Below are 19,627 nucleotides of genomic sequence, written 5' to 3'. Positions count from 1 at the left end.
GGGTTGAAAGGAACTTTTGTCCATCACAGAGACAATCTGAAGCGCTGAGGGGCAGAGTCATGGGAATTTTCCTCCTTGGTTTGTGAGACACAGGGTCTGCTATAACCTCATCTGTCCTTGAACAGCTGTGTAGCCGAGTCTGTCCTTAAAATCCTGATCCTCTGTCTAGCATGGTGGTGCATGCCTTACTCCAGCAGCTGGGAGAGGCAGGTGGATCTCTGTGAGTTTAGGACAGCCTGGGCTATATCGTGTGATCCAGGACAGCCTGACCTACCTAGTGAGATCCTGTCTTGGGAAATTAAGAAAAAATAAGTAAAGAAAAGTAAAGAAAACAAACAAACAAAAAGAAATGAAATATTCAGACCCTCAGCTTTCTAAGCTCTGGGATAACACCTTCAAGCCACCATCAATGGCTGTGTCTTTTTGTCCAATACAAAGAATTGCCATATAGTCTGATTTCTTTTGGAATTTACAATCCTACTGTCTTCACCTCTTTAGTACTGGGATTTCTTGCCTGAACCATGTTAATTGGAAGGGCACTGTCAGTGAAGGCAGAGGGTATTGGTGTAATAAGACATAAATGACTTCAATCAGCGTAATGGTGTCAAACGCCATGCCTTGGGAATTGTATTTCAAAGAGGAGAGAGAGAAGTGAAGCAGGAATTTTTAAAGTTTATTAAGTTCCAAATTATCCAAAATTTCTGAACTTTCCATCAATTGCTTCCTTGTGCATTTAAGTACAGCCAGTGGCTTCCTACATTCAGACAGGAGGAGAAATCTCCTTAGGAGACCTGGTGTGTGTCTAGTCATCAGCTCTGTCCTAGGAGGGCTCTGACCTGTGCTGAGTCTCAATAAGCTCAACAAGGTAGACTTTGCCTTCTTCACCTCCCCACTTCAGGACATGTGTGTGAGAAGCAGAAAAGGTCATTGAAGCCAGACTCCTATGTCACACCATCTAAACCTCCACTTCTTCCATGCCCTAATCGGAAACAAACTTCCTGCTCCAAGCCTTAGCTGTTTTCCTATAGCACAGTGGTGACAATGTTTCCTTCAGTGAATTGTTATTTTAAGCTATAGATAATAGAGGAATTGGTACAATTTACCCAATAAATGTTTGTTGTTTTTATAATTGTAAAGGTGAGGAAGTCACCCAGATAGCCACACTCTATCTGAGATAATTCTTTCTTAGATGTTTGGGGTTTCAGGGTAACACAATAGTAACAGAATGTTTGTCCAAGTTGTTCAGTGTCAAAATTGGTATCCACCCCATTCAAGGTTCTTCATATTGCAACTGGTCAGTGAACAAGAAATTCAGGTTGTATCCCTCCTGGGTTACGGGTGGCAGGTGGTAGCACAAGTCAGGCAAGTGTTCCAGGCTGATCTGAGGGTGTATGTGGTCACAGTGTGGGCAACACAGTACAGGTGGTGGTCCCCCCTCCGTGATGAGAAGCTAGGACTGTACCTCACGATGTGACTGAAGCAGAGACAAGCACGATTCCAAGAGCACTTGCATGGGGATTTCTGTGCAGATGGGGAAGATGTGGAGGAGACAGATGTACACTGAGTCTTATTCATACCAGGGCAATAGGTTAGGAATGACCTGTTCATCCAACTCACATCACTGGGCTTGGGAGCTCTCTAAAGGGCCCAGGCAGATCCAGAGTAATATTACCCCACCTTCTGCACCAATCCCCACTATAGCAGTCACATGAGGATACTAAGAGGCAGGGAGAGGATGGAGCGGCTGACAAGACTGTAGGGAGAAGTGATGAGTTTCTGACCTGAATGATAGCATTCAGCCTTATCAGGTGGCTGAATGGCCATGTGAGATGATGGGATCCGGGAAATGAAGACTGAGGAGCACGTGAAGTCTCTTTGATATTTCTTCCCTGGCCCAGGAAGAAATCTCTGCATTCTCTTTTGTATTGGTGATTGGCGCTTTCCTCTTTGCCCATTTCAATATGCCATTTTGATAGTGTTTTGCAATCCCTCTTGTGTATCCCTTGTGGGTCATTTCATAGACATGCGTAAGCATGTGTGTGGAAATCCTGTTCATAACAGACTTCTGGATAATGCACTCTGTGTTCAGTTGCAGGGAATGCGCACCTGATGCAACATATATTGAAAGGACCTTTTGAGTTTACCTTTTCCCCATTGGTTCCAGCTGCTCTCATCACCAGAAGCATATTTTATTGTAGTCATTTTGGTAGGTCTGTGTTGTATCACCTTTGGCAGACTGGCTCTGCCTTAATCTACTGCTATTTAAGCCAGCAATTTCAACTCCACAGTTACTGGCTTGGTTCTCTGGCAGCTGCTCAGCTGCTCAGGTGAAGCCCTGGCGGGAATCCTGTTCCTTCAGGCACGTGTTCTGCTGCTGCTGCTGCTGCTATTCTATTTATAAATAAGACTCGAGATTCAAAGGCTGGGGTGAAAACTTGCTGCATAGAGACATTAAATAACATCGAGCTCACCCTCTCTCCTTGATCTCTGAAAGAAAGCATCTTACCCTTGCCAAACAACAACAACAACAAAACCTCACCATCCTAAATCCCTCACTACTTCTAGTGTGTCTATCTCTTCCAGGTGTTCTTGATGCTCTAAGACTACTTTTGCCAACTATTTGCTAACTCAGTCTCATGACCCAGAGTTATTTTTGTTTTAATTAACTCAAATGCACAATTTAGGTTCACAGTGTGACCGAATATTCCCCAACTTCCCCTGCACCCATTGTCTAATTCAAAAGGAAATGTTTTAACTCTAACATAAAACTATCAACTAAGGATTACATTCACAATGTCTAATCCATTTGTTTTTGGTAAATTCAGAGAAACTACTTTACTACCTAGCCTATCCTGATGAGTCCAAATTTTGTACTTAATTTGTTTTCTTTTTTAATTTTGAAGTTTGTTTATTTTTAATATAAGCTCATATTTATAAAAGCTTATGGTTCACTTAAAATTTAAAAATTATGAGGTGTCTCTTGTTCAAATCAAATGTTTATCAATTTTGATGGTATTCTTAGCTTTTCTTCTCCCATGGAAACAGAGAAAAACACCTTGCCAATCATAATACATGTCCTGGTTTCCATTTTGAGTTCAGTACATCTTTAAAGTATAGCAGCTGATTTAATTCCATAGTTTTTCTACTATCCAATGTTTCTCTCCAGCTGTTGTTCCTTTCTCATTAGCATTTAGAAAAATTCAAAAGTAATAAAGCATTCTGAAATCTATTTCTTGGGGGGGGTATTTTTATCCCTTTCTGTTTATTTAACATATCCTTTAGAGTTTGATTTGATCTTTATAACTGCCTGTCCTATAGGATTGTGTCATATACCTGCAATATAAGTTATATTATAATAAGAAAAAAGTTTCATTTTCCTAGAGACATATACTGGAGCATTGTCTGTCTTTATTTGTGCATGTATACCCATGATGGTCATAACTTCTAGCAAATGTATAATTACTGAATCAGCCTTTTCTGAACCCAAAAGGTTGCCCATTGAAAACCTGAGTAAGTATTAATGATATTGTGTGCATATTTTAATTTTCCACATTCTATAAAATAGAACACATCCATTTGCCAGATTTTATTCCTTTGAGTAGTCATTGGGTTACTTCCTGCGGATAGTGGTGTTTGGCTGTGCAAAGAATAAGTAGCACATCTTACAATTTCATCGGCTTGTTGCCATGTGATAGAAAAGTCCTTTTTTAAATCTTTGCTATTGACATGATATTTTTTATGAAATTCTGAGGCCTTCAGCACATTTTCAATCAATATTTGATCAATTTCTGTATTACCTTGTGCTATCGGACCTGGAAGCTCTATATGGGGTCAGATATGTGCTATAAATATGGGATGATGCCTATTCCTGATTATATCATGTACCTAAATATATAATAAATTAATTCTGTATCATCTGGTATATATTCAGCAGTTTCAATATGCAAAACAGCTCTTTCTATACAGTGCAAATCACTAACTTTGTTGAGATCTTCTTTAAAATGCCCTAGTACCATATGAATAGCATATAATTATTACTTTTAGATGGAATCATAAGGCTTTTATTCCACTTTACTTAAATTTTTGGATTCGCAACCTGACTTTCCTTATTTATTTACATCAGTATAAAATGTAGGGGGTCCAATTATTGGTGTGTCCCATAAAATGCCAGCAGGAATCCAATTAGCTCTCTTTATAAGTCAAATTCTTTCACTTTTGGGATAGTTGCTGTCAATCTCTCTCAAAAAATTACTACAAACTCTTTGCCATGGTTCACCCTTTTCCAATAATTTGTCAATTTTGTCATTGTTAAAAGGTATTTTAATTTCTTCTGGGTCTATTCCTACTAAGTGGACAAGCCTAAACTTTCCTCAGAAACATTTTCTACATAAGTTTTAATTTTTTGCTCAGTTCATGCGGTAAAAAGATCCATTCAAAGATAGTATCATACCTCTGCATTGAAAGTTCTCTAGGGGAATGTTCGGTGAGTAATATCACCAGAATGCAGTTAAGATTAGGATCCACATAATGCACATGTGTTGTGTAATTTCTCTTTGATCAAAGTAAATTATCTCTCAGATTCTGCTGATAATCCCTGAGACTATTTAACTGCTTGTCATCATCTAAGGTTTTGTTTAAATCAATCAGTTTATCAAGTTTAATTCCAAGAGTGGGCCATAAATGGGGAATGTCTCCTAGGAATCTTTGGAAGTCATCAAGAGTCTGCAGTCAATCCCTTCTCATTTGTACCTTTTGACGTCAATTTTTTTTATAAACCTATTTTATAGCCTATGTTGGAAGGAGGCTGCTTTGTTGGTTCCTGGCTGCTCAGAAGCTCAGACCTGAAATAATCACACAGAAACTATATTATTTAAATCACTGTTTGTCCCATTAACAATAGATTTTTATTGGCTAACTCTTACATATAAATTTAATCCATCTCCATTAATCTGTGTATTGCCACATGGCAGTGGCTTACTGGGTAAAGTTCTGGTGTCTATCTCCTGTGGGGTTACATGGCTTCTCTCTGACTCCACCATCTTTTCTCCCAGCATACAGCCTAGCTTTCTCTGCCTAGTTCTGTTCTGTCCTGCCATAGGCTCAAAGCAGTTCTTTACTAACCACTGTTATTCACAGCATACAGAGGGGGATCCCACATCAAGCCTAAATAATTAATAGAATTAATTTCCTCTTTGTCTTTTTCTCAGGAGCAATTTGTAATCTCCAACAAGGCAAAATTTTCTTTACTTCTTCAAACATTCTTTCTAAAGTATCTACTTTGAGTCAGATAACAAAATATCATCCATGCAATGGTCAGCTATAGATTCAGGAAATTGCTTTTGTATCATTTCCAATGGCTGACTTACAAAATATTGGCCCGGTATAAGGCTATTTAACATTCTCTGTGGGATAATTTTCCATTGATATATTTTAGCAGGCTGAGAATTTTTATAAGTAGGCACTGTGAAGGAAACTTTTACTGTCTTTTTTCATAAAGGTATAGTGAAGAAACAATCTTTTAAATCAATAATTATAAGAGGCCATCCTTAGTCAATAGAGAAGGCAACGGAGTTCTAAATTGTTTAACAGCTTGAAATCTGTGACCTTTCTTCATTTTCCAGATTTCTATTTATCAACAAATACAAATGAATTCCAAGGGCTGGTGATTCTTCACTATGCTGAGCATCTACTTGCTTGTATACCAGCTGTTCTAAAGCCTGCAGTTTCCCTATTGTTAAATACCATTGAGAAACTCATATAGTTTGTCTTTAAACTATTTTAAAGTTAGGTCCCGACTTCTTTGCTCATGTTCTCCCTCCTTCTGCTCCTCATCGGGACCTTGGGAGCTCAGTCCAGTGCTCCAGTGTGGGTCTCTGTCTCTGTCTCCATCCATCACCAGATGAAGGTTCTATGATGATATGCAAGATATTCGTCAGTATTGCTCTAGGATAGGGTCATTTCAGGTTCCCCATCCTCAGCTGCCCAAGGAACTAACTGGGGACCTCGGCTTGGGTATCTGGGAGCCACTCTAGGTTCAAGTCTCTTGCCAACCCTAAGGTGGCTCCCTTAACTAAGAACCGTGCTTCCGTGCTCCCCCATCCAACCTTCCTTCATCCCAATCCTCCCCCTTTCCCAAGCTCCCCTCCATTCTCCCCCTCTCCCCCCTCTCTCCCCATCTCCCCTTACCCCCATCCCACCCCACCCCCAAGATCTCAATTTTCTCCCCGGCAATTTTGTCTACTTCCCATAGCCAAGAGGACAACTATATGCTTTTCCTTTGGTTCACCTTCTTACTTAGCTTCTTTGGGATCACCAAGTGTAGACTCCGTGACCCTTGTTTATGGCTAGAAACCAATTATGAGTGAGTACATCCCATGTTCATCTTTTTGGCTCTGGGATACCTCACTCAGGATAGTGTTTTCTATTTCCATCCATTTGCATGCAAAATTCGAGAAGTCATTGTTTTTTACCGCAGCATAGTACTCTAATGTGTGGATATTCCACACTTTCTTCATCCATTCTTCCATTGAAGGGCATCTAGGTTGTTTCCAGGTTCTGGCTATTACAAATAATACTGCTATGAACATAGTTGAACAAATGCTCTTGTCATGTGATAGGGCATCTCTTGGGTATATTCCCAGGAGTGGTATTGCTGGGTCCAGGGGTAAGTTGATCCCGAATTTCCTGAGAAACCGAAACACCGATTTCCAAAGTGGTTGCACAAGATTGCATTCCCACCAGCAATGGATGAGTGTTCCCCTTCCTCCACAGCCTCTCCAGCAAAGGCTATCATTGGAGTTTTTTATTTTAGCCATTCTGACAGGTATAAGACGATATCTCAAAGTTGTTTTGATTTGCATTTCCCTGATCGTTAAGGAGGTTGAGCATGACCTTAAGTGTCTTTTGGCCATTTGAACTTCCTCTGCTGAGAATTCTCTGTTCAGTTCAGTGCCCCATTTTTTAATTGGGTTAATTAGCATTTTAAAGTCTAGTTTCCTGAGTTCTCTATATATTTTGGAGATCAGACCTTTGTCTGTTGCGGGGTTGGTGAAGATCTTCTCCCAGTCAGTATGTTGCCTATTTGTCTTGGTGACAGTGTCCTTTGCTTTACAGAAGCTTCTCAGTTTTAGTAGGTCCCATTTATTCAATGTTGCCCTTAAAGTCTGTGCTGTTGGGGTTACACATAGGAAGCGATCTCCTGTGCCCATCTCCTGTAGGGTACTTCCCACTTTCTCTTCTATCAGGTTCACTGTGTTCTGACTGATAGTGAGGTCTTTAATCCATTTGGACTTGAGTTTTGTGCATGGTGATATATATGGGTCTATTTTCATTCTTCTACAGGTTGACATCCAGTTATGCCAGCACCATTTGTTAAAAATGCTTTCTTTCTTCCATTGTATACTTTTGGCTCCTTTAGCTGTTAGTGCCTTTTTAAGTATCAGCAGCTATTGGGCCCTGTTTTTCTCCAACCTAAATTTTCAGTGATTGGTCTTTATAAAACCTTCTAATATTTTTCCCAGAAATATATATTAATTTACAATTTGCTTCTCAGATTGGGGGACTGTTAATCTGAGCAGCCCATTGTTGTAACAAATCATGTGCCCAAAACTTCATTTCTATGTTAGACAAATTTGGTTTTAATATTCCTCTCTGTCCTTCTAGCCCTATACATTTGACCCATTTCATGCTCTGATTTACATGAAATAAATTTCTGATCCCTAAAAACTGAATATTTACATACTGGAAAGTCCAATTAGGATTCCAAGATTCTGATAAAATTCTTGTTACATCAACAGTTATGTCTACCATACCTTCAATGACAGCATTATTTATTAATATTTTCAGTTTTGGTCTTTGTTCCTTTATAGATGTTTGTGAAAATACTTGCTTTCCAGTTTCTCCTAAACTTTAGGTTTTCTCTTCTTTAGCTGTTCTTTTAGCCAGAGCAGTATTGTTTCTTACTATTAGCCATTAATTGCTCTGGGAAGGATTCTCCTCTCAGATGGCAGGAAACAACTGAACCATATTTGGCATATGGGCCAAATTTGGCAGCCTGTGGAGAGTCCCCTCACAGTTTCCCAATGGCAAAGGATAATCATGAATGTTCCTTGTTGACTTACATTCATTAGCACAATGCCTGTTTTTTTCCACACCTTCCACATAATCCAGAAGGGTGGGGCATTCTCAATAGATTATTTCTAGAAAAAACATTGTTTCTAAGAATGCCCCTGTCTACAATACCTTTTAAATTGACCTTGCTTCTCACAATTATAACATTTGACATTTTGATTTTTCCTCAAACCTCTGGAAACCACTTCTCCTATCCATGTATCATCATGTTCATGAAATTGTATCTCAGATCTGTTCCTCCAAAGGTGCTGACCTTGCCTTTAATCTCATTACCTCTAGCCCTACTTTATTGTTCTATGATCCTAGCTTCCTCTCTCCACCATATATTCCATTGTAACTGAAACCCCTTCTAATATTTCTGTAACTAAATATTTCCAGTCTGTGGAATAGTTATGTTCCTTGTTGTTCATGAATTTAATATGTGCTTCACAAAAGATGAATATGTACCATATGAAATGACTGCTTCCTTTCATCTCTTCAAATATAGCATCTCTACTGGATTACGTTAACTTATGCATAGCCCTGTGTCTGCCTATCATCTGGTCTTCATTCTTGTATAGTAACTGGATAAATTAAGGTTGGTTTTGTAATAACCTGAGGCTGTTCCTTTTCAGTTTCGTAATGTAATGGGGTATTAGGTTCTGCTCTAAATTTCTCTGCTGTGTCTAAGTATTTTTCTTATTTTCATTAGTAGGTCTTTCTAAAGCCTTTATGTTATCAGTGAAATTTTTCTTATTTTCATTGATGACTCTTTCTAAGGTTTATATCTCATCAGCAGTAAGTAAGTCTTTCTAAAGTTTGTATCTAATCAATGATAAGTCTTTCTAAGGCTTGTATATTATCAGTCACATTGTATTTGATATGGTTAACAAACCACTTTTAAAGGATAAAATAGTAATTACTAAGATGATTGTAACTACCATCAACATTAAGTCAATCCCAGATAAATCATTTATCCTATCATTTAAATTTTTCACTTTCAAAGCATCCATAATAGAACTATGCATTGTGGGCCCTATCACTCTGCATTATGATATTCCCTCTCCTAAAAAACTTTCCAGGTATCTCACCAAATCTTTTGACTTCTCAGTTTTTCCGTGGTGTCTGTGGTTAACTGAAGCCCCTTCTGTAACTTTCAAGCTGTAACCTGTTTTCAGAGTCCTAGCAAGCAGCTGTCCCCTACTGTGAATGCTCCTTCAGAGAATGCCAGGCAGCAACTGTGGCAGATCTGGCTGTCTTGACTTCTGTGTCTACATGGTTGTGACCCACATGGGGCGTCAAACATTGTTTATCCTCGGCACAGTGACTGCACCTCAATCTGCTGCTATTTTAGCTAGCAACCCTGACTCCACAGTTACTTTCCTGCATCTCTGGAAGAAGCCTGGACACACATGCCACAGCCTGGTGGGAATTCTCTTCCTGTAGTCACTGGCTCTGCTGCTGCCACTGAAGCTAGCTTTAAATCTCTATGGTTATATTCATAAATAAGATTCAAGGTTCAAAGACTGGGGTGAAAGCCTGATGGTTCAGAGAGGTTGAGTAGCACCTAGCTTACTAACTTCTCTCCTTGCTTGCATCTCTGTAAGGAGCATTCTTCTGCTCTGCCATACAAAAACCTTCATCATGTTAAAAATCCCTCCCTACTACTTCCTGTGCATCTCTCTGTTTCTTCCAGATACCCTCTAATGCTCTATGGTTACTTTACATCAAGTAGTTGATGACTCAATCTCTTGACACAGGGTTAATTTTATGTAATTAACTCAAATACAAACTTGGGGTTTACAGTGTTATCAGCAATTCCCCAACAGGCATGAGGTGGTGGGAGCTGCAGAGATTAGGGTAGTAGGAGTGGGCATTGACATTGTGAGCAATGGTGCTGAGTGCTTTTATGCTCAGTCAGGAATCATTCAGATAGACTTCTTTGTGAATGTCCTAAGTTCTTTTCTATTATTCTGTTGGGAAGGCTGCTTTCATGTTTATGTACAAGTTTAACTTTTAATTCTTGGCATACACCTTTTTAACTCATTCTCATATGACATTCTTATTTCTATGGTAAGTACTTTTCCATAATTATTTTAAAGAATTTTTTCTTTATCCCCAAAAAGGATAAAGATATTTATATGGTTTGACTTAAAAAATCTGGTTGTTTTACACTTAGTAGTTATTTCTATGGTACACTTTGAATTGATTTTGTGTGGGTGCAGCAGAAGGTAGGGGTTTAAAGACAGATATTTATCACATGAATAGCAGCTCATCTGCATTTCTTGGAAAGGCTTTCAAGTCCCAGGTGCCTTGTAGTGTGAACTTATGTCATCAGTCATAAGGCAATGTGTGCGTGGGTCTGTGTCTGCTGTGTTCTGTTACCGTCACCAATTTGTTTACTCTCTCTTTTGCATATATCTGTGTGCACACATGTCTGTGTGTGTATGGGGGTCAGAGACTAGTATGGGGTTTCCCCTCAGTTTCCCTCCATCATATTCATTGAGGCAAGGTCTCTCAGTTGAACCCAGTCTTCATCATTTCTATTGGTGTCGGTAGCTTCTCACTGTGGGGATCTCTGGTATGAGAGAGTAAATGTTCATACAGCATGTAATGTGTTACATGGTGTTTCTAGGAGCTTTGTGAGTCACTTTAGATATTCACAATAATGCCAGACATGAGTGTCATCATCCTCATGTTATAGATGAAGAGATTGAGGCGTGAGGCGGTCACATAACTTGGGAAACTTGGGAAGGGTGCATAGAAACTGAGCAGTGTGCTCAGAACCAATACTCCAGCCTTCCTACCTCTGTAGATGCCATCTTGCTGGCCTGCCATCTATCCAGTAACATGTTGTTAAATGTGATTCTCTTACAGGCCCAGTGATTGGGATGATTCCAAGACAGAACCAAAGCTGGGTTTCTGAGTTTATCCTGCTTGGCTTCTCCAGGGACTCTGTGACAAACAACACACTCTTCATTGTGTTCCTTCTCATCTACTTGAGCTCAGTCCTGGGCAATGGGCTCATCATTCTGCTGATCTGCCTGGACACACATCTGCACACTCCCATGTACTTCTTCCTCTGTAATCTTGCCCTGTTGGATATGGGCTATGTCACCACCACTATTCCCCAGATGTTGGTGCATCTTTTTGCTAAATCCAAGACCATCTCCTTTGCTGGATGTTGGCTTCAGATGTATATGTTTGGTGCACTGGCAATCACAGAGTGTATCCTTTTTGTGGTCATGGCTTATGACCGGTATGTGGCAATTTGCCACCCATTGAATTATACTGTCATCCTCACCTGGGACTTGTGCATACGGTTGGCAGCTGGAACCTGGGTCTGTGGTTTCTTCTTCTCTCTGATACACACCTTCTTCACCATGAGGCTTCCATACTGTGGCCCTAACATAGTCAACCATTATTTCTGTGAAGGACCCTCAGTACGTAGTTTGGCCTGCATGGACACTCATCTTATTGAAATAGTGGATTTAGTCATGAGTGTCTTCATAAACGTTGTACCAATCTCCCTCATTGTGGCCTCTTATATTCATATTGCCATGGCTATTCTCAAGATCAAATCCACCCAGGGCCGCTGCAAGGCTTTCTCTACCTGTGCCTCCCACCTGACTGTGGTCACACTTTTCTACGGTCCATGCACTTACATCTACCTAAGGCCCAACTCCAGCTACTCCCCTGAGCATGACAAACAGATCTCACTCTTTTATAATGTCTTTACTGCCTTGCTCAACCCAATGGTCTACAGCCTGAGGAACAAAGACATCAAGAGAGCATTTCTCAAGATGATGGATTTGGGAGGTGGAATGTTGAATCTTAGGTGAACATTGGATAATTGTTCAACGTTGAAGACAAAGGCAGTGTCTTTGTGGTATGTAAACAACATTGAGCATTTGATCCAACATAACTACTTAATAACTGAGGGCAATATTTTTGAAACAAAGATGACAGTCTTAATGAATAGATTACAATACAATTTAACTAAAAACATCTCAGTAATCTTTGTGGTTGTGGTTATAAATAGAAAGACTTGATTATTGCTCACATTTGTTAGTTATAGATTGGGAGTGATCTTGTGTAGCTAAATCCATCCTGAAGGAGGATTCCTGTATCCAGTGCATTCTATAACAGAAGGAAAAGAATCGTAGATAAATCTCATGATGTGTCAGCTTCCCAGGAATGACCAGTGCCTTTGCATATATTCTTTTGCCAATGAAAGCATCATGGTCCAGCCTGACAGCAAGAGGATGGAAATATTTTACTACCACAGAGAAGCAACGTAAGTCATTTGACTGTAGACTGGTATCTATAGTTCTAGTACAGAGAAGTGAGTGAGTAACAGGAGGGATGTAGCCTGATGTATACTCACAGATGGCAACAGCATGCCTGTAAACCATCAGGAAACAAACTGTTAGAGACATTATAATGGAAACATTAGAGGCTGAGGTGCTATATGCTAAGCAGTACATCAAGGCTGCCATTATTAAAATTAAAAACACATCAACAGTGTGTAGAATAGAATTGGTACAGGCCAGAGACTAAACTTCATATACAAATTCAATGTGGTCTATAGATAAACATGTTGAACTCTGCAGTGTGTGTCACATGATGCAAAATTAGAAATTAAGGACTCTGGATTTCATCACAACATATCCAAGTCCTGCTGTAAGTGGCAGTAGCATCCGAGGGCCTGTATCACCTTCGCCTGCTTTCTGCTGCCTCATTTCCTACACTTTGGTGGTGGGCATCATTTTCCTATCATCTACCCAGAAGCCAATTAGAAAATCCCTCTGTGATTCAGGGTGTGGGTGTTTACACTTTATATATCATGTGATGTTCTGTTGAGCAGTCTGTTTTCTTGTAGGAGTCGAAAAATAATTCTTTGTAAGAATCTTTTGAGTACTTCTCCATCTTCTCTTCTTCACTCTTCTCCTTCTTTTTGTTTCTTTCTTTTTCTTTTTTGGTTTTTCAAGACAAGGTTTCTCTGTAGCTTTTGGAGCCTGTCCTGGAACTGATGATGTAAAGCAGGCTGCCCTTGAACTCACAGATATAAATCTTGAGGTACAGATTTTCATATAAACTAAATCTAATATATTGGATATTCTGCTTTGCTTTCTTTCCCTTGTCATTTTGCCAGGTGGGTCAACTGACACCAGATATAGCAAAAGCTTTTAAATATGCCTGGGTCTCATGAAGTAAGAGCCATGATTTAACTCTAGAGCTGTAACTTAACGTCTGCTCTGCAATCTACGGTATGGTTTGTGAGCCAGGCAAGGTGCTGGAGACAGGAACACACAGAGACAGAGACATGGGTTATCCTTGAATTTCCCAAGAATACCAACTTTATTGTGCTCCAGGGAGGCTTATATAGTGCCTTCCCTGACCAACCACCATGTCCTAGCTTTCGGGATTTCAGCTTCAACCCACCAGAAACCACTCCCCTGTTTCATGATCAGAGCAGCTGCAAACATAGGAAAAAGGAAGGTGTTTACAGGAAATTCAGGGTCTGGGGGTCTATAGTCCCCAACATAGAGCCAGCTTTCTTTAACATTATCTACACCAGAAAGACATCTGACGTCCCGCTAACCAGAATCCAGTGACTAGCGAGCTCAGAGAAAAATTCTGAGCCCTGGTCATAAAGCAGCCTTGTGACTGTTGCACAGATAGAGCAAAAACATCTTACCTATTTGTGTCTCAGCACCATGGTTGTAACCAAACTTAAGGGACACACCAGAAAATACAGACAGACAAACTTCCCAATGAAACAGGGGAAACAACTTTTGTAATAAGCAGACAGGCAAAACTTTCCAACATGACAAGCAATGCAGCAAAATATATGGACACACCAGAAAGTACAGATAAAAGTTTCCAATAAAACAAACAAAACTTTTCGTGGGAAATAAACAAAATTTTGCAAACAGAACCAGAACCAGAACCAGATGGGCATCCAACATTTTGCTGTTTGCCTTGCATGAGAGAACGCTGGTGTCCGACTGAACCCCCTCCACATTCCACATAATGATCCCATAAAATAGAACTGGATTATAACTCACAAGGATGAAAGATTTATGGCAGCAGAAACCTGGCAGGTCTGCCAGTGGGTGGGAGACTGTGGCGGGTGTGAGACAGACAGATATGCATTGTAGAGTGAGCTTGGGTACAGGGTTTATTTAATGGGTATTGAGAAGGCTATACAGGTAAGGGGATTATGGATGGAAGAGAGAAATATATCTCTATGTCTATATCTATCTATCTATCTATCTAGAGAGAGAGAGTTGAGGGTAGGGAGTAAGGGGGATAATCTTCAGAAGAAGGAAGGACAGAGAGAGAGAAGAGAGGAAGAGCCAGATCAGTGGAAAGGGGGAGAGTGGGAGTGGGCAGAACTTACTCTTAAAGGGACAGAGTACCCAGAGGACAGGGAAGGCCAGCAGAATTATAACATTCTCATCTTTCTCTTATAATAAAAAGGCAAGGAGTTAGGCATAACAGGTTAAGGGGGTTAGGGCATCGAGTACTGAAGACTACTTCCTGCTGATCTGTGAATGTCAGAGTCTTGGGAAACCCTGAGAAAGCTGGGTGCTGGTCATGTCCTGGGGTATCTGGTTGCTTCAATCCTGTCCAGGATTTGTGGTGTGAAACTGTTTAGTGACTTTTGGACCTGGCAGGGTATTGGCAGAGCAGAGGACACGGTTAAGTATAGAAAGAAAAAAATTTTCTTTGGGTTTTGGTAACTGAGGAGGGGTGTATCAGGAACAGGAAATTGAGAGAGGGGAGTATCTGACTTCTTTAAGGTGAATCTTTCAATTCGACTCCATGGAACTCATAAGAATTCTTTAAGTTTGTAAAAAAAATAAGTTTTAGACATATACATTGTATAAACAACAACATATTGATGCCAAAATGACTGTGATAGATGTTTTTGCGCGATGAAAAGTATCTTTAGAAAATGACCAAAGAGAATTTATAGTGTTGACTTTGCAGTATGGTACTCTGTAAGAGTTAGTTTAATAGCTTATTAGCAATTTATTGGAAATGTCACAACTATGAGGCAGCACAATGAGGGAGAAAAATTGATAACTTGTGTTTGTCCTCAGATCTTTGTAACTTGTAGGTACACACATTAATAACTTGCATTTATATGTCTTAAAACATGCTTTATTTAAAACGTGGTAAAAAGTTACACTGAGGAGTGAATAGCTACATGGCAGGACACCCCACTCGCTAGGACCTCCACAGTGCGACAAAACCCCAGGCCCCTCCTACAACCCTCTTGGCTTTTCTAGCAAGGCAGCAGGAGGGTTTCTTGCAGGTAGGCTCCCCCATTACCCAACCCCATCCTCCCGACCCTCCAACTTACATCCCTACCCCAGCCCCAAACTCACCTATTCTCCTGCAACCTCGGTGGAACTCTGAAACACAGCTTGCTTCAATACTGAGGGAACTTAAGAAGTGAGTGAACAGCCATGTGGTGAGACACCACACTCTCTAGGACCTCCACAGTGGGACAAAAACCCAGGCCTCTCCTCCAACTCCCTTGGCTTTTCTAGCCAGCAGGAAAGTTCCCTGCAGCTAGGCTCCCCCAGTTACCCAGCCCTACCCACCATACCCTGCAACTACTAGCACCATTCCACCTCCAAACTCGCCTATCCTCCTGTGACCTCGGCAGAACTCTGAAACACAGCTTGCTATGATACCGAGAAAAGTAAGAACTTGCTACAATACTGAGGGAACCAAGAGTTTACTATAATACTCAGGGGACCAACAGCTGGCTACAACACTGTAGGGACCAAGAGAGAGGAGCAAGAGAGTGAACCAGGAGAGAAGACCAATGGAGCAGGCTTAGAGAGACCTCAGAGGCTTCTTGAGACAGACATTGACAGTACATAAGAGACCAAGAGAAGTTCCCAAACATTCAGACAGCCACTGCAAGGATTGGACCAACATACAAAGACATTGTCGGCCTCATTTGAAGGAAGAGATGGGTAGGTGCCAATGCAAGAAATCATGCAAAAAACTAAAAAGCAACATGGTAACAGCAGAAGCATGAGCTGATCCTGAAACACAGTCAATATTAAAAGTTACTTAAAACTGTAATTAAAGCTATCGTGTTGAGATTAAAGACAGTGTGGCTGGGAACGCAGCTCAGATACACAGCACCTGACTAGATAATATGTGTGAGGCATAGAATTTGATTCATAGCATTGAAAATGACCCCCGAAATAATAACAATGAATGTTCAAGTCTCTTCAAATCCTTATGATCTGCCCACATTTTACTGCAGTCTGGAGCTAAAAGCTACTACCTACTACACTGGATTCATTTGGCGAAAGATGTAGAACAATGTGCAAGCTTGGACCCTTTTGGTGACACATGTCATGACTGTCATGACATTGACATGGAATGGTGTATTTATACCACAACTCTCCAAACGAGATAGTTGATGCCTCAGCCCCTGGCCTGGCCCCTGCAGTGCTGTTGCTAAGCATCAGTTGCACACAACAGACCTAACTCTTCTCATTCAGGCCATTGACCCACTTTATAACTCAGAAGAGACAGTACAGTCCAGATAAACATTCACCTTCCCTTGGACAGATCTTGAAAATGAGGTTCAGAGACATGAAGTGACCTTCCTGAGAACAGGTCACAACAGCCACTCTGTCCTTTAGTGACAGAAGAGCTAACCAGATCCTGTCAATCATGATCCTAACTCACTGCTTCATAGATAAATACAGAGTGACCACAGAGAGAGGAGGAATTTGGCAAAGGTCATACAGCTGACAATGGCACAGTCAGCACCAGAACTTCACCATGTCTCTTGGGTGGAGGCTGGCTCTGCCATGTATGTCACATGCTTAATCATCTAAGCTCATAGCTGAACCTCAACTCTAACCAAGTTCTCTGCTGATGCTGATAGCTGCTCCTGACCTATAGGTCAAGGGACCTTCCCAGAGGTCAGCCAGATGTATACAGAAAAATCTACAGTTTCCCTTTGACTCCGGTGGGCTCCTAGGACTCAAAGAGAATATGGTGAGGTTTGAATCAGGGGAAGCAAGCAGCTTTCCTAGTCCTAACAAACCAGGGACTCTTTAATTGGCCTTCAGCTGACTATGCCTCATTGAGGTGCCTTGTGGGAATTGACTCATTTACTAAGAAGTGTACTACAGAAAGTTTTCTGGGTTACTGTCTTGTTGTAATAGGAGCAGCGGGGCTGCATCCCCAACACCCCGGCCGCCTGCACGGCTAGCTTTACCTGAAATAACAACACACAAACTGTATTCATTTAAACACTGCTTGGCCCTTTAGCTCTAGCCCTTACTGGCTAATTCTGATAACCTGATCAACCCATCTCTAATAATCTATGAGCACCGGTCTTACCGGGAAGATTCTAGGTCCATCCTGGGTCGGAGCTGAATCGCGTCTGCTCAGGAGAGCGGAGCATGGCGTCTCTCTGAGGCGTCTGCTCCCAAGAGGAGAGCTGTGGAGTCTGAGCTCACTTCCTCTTCCTCCCAGCGTTCTGTTCTGTTTACTCCTCCCACCTATCTTCTAACCAATGAGGGCCAAGCAGTTTCTTTTTATTTAACCAATGACCTTCCTCCATCACTGTCTGGAGAAGGAAGCTGAGGGGAAGAAAATAGGATTGTGCACAAAACACTGAGGACTATGAAATGATCCCTTGGGATGTCACAACAATGGGGGATGCAGAGTTAGACCTGAGGAAACAGTGCTTGCTGGGCTTACAGAAGACCCAGTTTGGTTCCCAGCACTAACATAGCAGTTCACACTCATCTGTATCTTCAGCTCTAGAAGATCTAGTACTCTCTTCTCATCTCCTCAGGAACCAGACATGCATGTAGAAGAGACACCTAAGTGTGGCAAAACACTCATGTGATGGAGGAAGGTCATTGGCTAATAAAGGAACTGCCTTGGCCCATTTTATTGGTTAGAGGATAGGTGGGAGGAGTAAACAGAACAGAACGCTGGGAGGAAGAGGAAGTGAGGTCAGAGTCTCGACAGCTCTCCTCTCGGGAGCAGACGCCTCAGAGAGACGCCATGCCCCGCTCCCGGGATGAAGCTCCGACCCAGGATGGACATAGGCTAGAATCTCCCCGGTAAGCGCACCTTGGGGTGCTACACACAGATGATTAGAAATGGGCTAAATTAATATGTGAGAATTAGCCTAGAAGAGAATGGGCCAAGCAGTGATTAAATGAATACAGTTTGTGTGTTGTTATTTCGGGCATAAGCTAGCCGGGCAGGCGGCCGGGGGTGCTGAGGACGCAGCCCCGCCGCCCTTATTACTGCACTCGTGCACATAAACAAAAGGGCAAACAAAAAAATGTCAACCTTGACATTGCAGACAGAATTTTTCCTTGGGACAAGAACTCACAAGAAACAACATGAGGAATTATTAATTACAACAGCTCAGTCTTTGTTCAGGCTTGTCCCACTAGCTCTTATAACTTGAATTAATCTCCACATCTCTGTGGTGCCTCCTGAGTGCCTCAATTATTCACTTCGTCTATCTGCCCAGAAGACCTACCTATAGCTCTTGCATAGCTATTGGCCATTGAGGTTTTTCTTATACAGATCACATCAATACCCCTTCACAGTGTACAAACATCCCACAACCTGAGTCAGCAGTGACATCTCCAGGCCTCTGGAGTGAGAAAACACTCACAAGGCTCATATATCTTACATGGAAATTTAAGTCCAAATATATCAAACTCCAGAGCAGTTTTGAATTGTTGTTTTTCTGCCTTGGTTGCTTCCAATTGTAACTTTTTTTCTTCTAGGCTGGCTAGAGGAATAAAATGTCATGATGTCTGCACACTGCCACAAGTTCTGGCCAGTGCTCATGAACTCGAATCTCCATCCCTGCCTTCTGCCTGTGTTGTGGTTTCCTAAGGATTCAATAGGAGGAGAACTTCCTGATGAGAGTGATGATTGATAAGGGGTCAGAATTCCTGCGAGCTGCTCCTTAAACACAGCCAATAGTAAAAGTGAATTATGAAATGATAATTAAATAAGTTGTACTGGAAACAAGGCCAGAGTGCCTAGGAATGTGGCTCAGCTGTATAGCATCTGAGTAAATAGGATGCTTGAGGCTAGAGTTCGAATCATGGCATTTAAAAAAATTGAAGGCCACACAAGCTATGAACTCTACACATCCTGATGACCAACCCCATTTTCCTGTGAACTCTATTCTAGCAGTTGTTTAGTGTAATGCATTTGCTGGTTGAAATACTATATAATAACATGTAATCTCAACTGCTGTTCAATGGCCTGTGTTGCAATCATTGCTTTGGTCACGATTGGTGTAATTACACCTTTCTAATTGGCAATTGGCACTAATCAGAAGCACCTTGGGCCCTGCAGTGCTGTTGCTAAGCCTTATTCCACAGCTCTGATCCCAACTCTCCTCACTCCTCTTGCTGGTCCTCATCAGTTCTGGAGAAGCAGTGGTGTCCAGGCAGAGAGTCTTCTCCACCAGGCTTAATAA

The 19,627-nt window shown here is 41.3% G+C and overlaps 1 protein-coding gene across 1 annotated transcript; it reads left to right on the top strand.

Moving 5' to 3' along the window:
- Positions 1–11,000: 11,000 nt before the first annotated feature.
- LOC121447826 (olfactory receptor 2A12-like) lies at positions 11,001–11,951 on the top strand. The gene has a single exon (XM_041651109.1). It carries the CDS (start codon positions 11,001–11,003, stop codon positions 11,949–11,951), a length of 951 nt encoding a protein of 316 aa, XP_041507043.1.
- Positions 11,952–19,627: the final 7,676 nt, after the last annotated feature.

This window comes from Microtus oregoni, unplaced genomic scaffold (genome assembly GCF_018167655.1).
Source record: "Microtus oregoni isolate MIOR12 unplaced genomic scaffold, Mior012 000005F_ref0000423, whole genome shotgun sequence".
NCBI lineage: Eukaryota > Metazoa > Chordata > Mammalia > Rodentia > Cricetidae > Microtus > Microtus oregoni.
This window is presented reverse-complemented; position numbering and strand designations above follow the sequence as displayed.

Bases quoted from the DNA above. Each gene is read 5' to 3' on its own strand.
- LOC121447826 (XM_041651109.1), top strand. From the start codon at position 11,001: ATGATTCCAAGACAGAACCAAAGCTGGGTTTCTGAGTTTATCCTGCTT.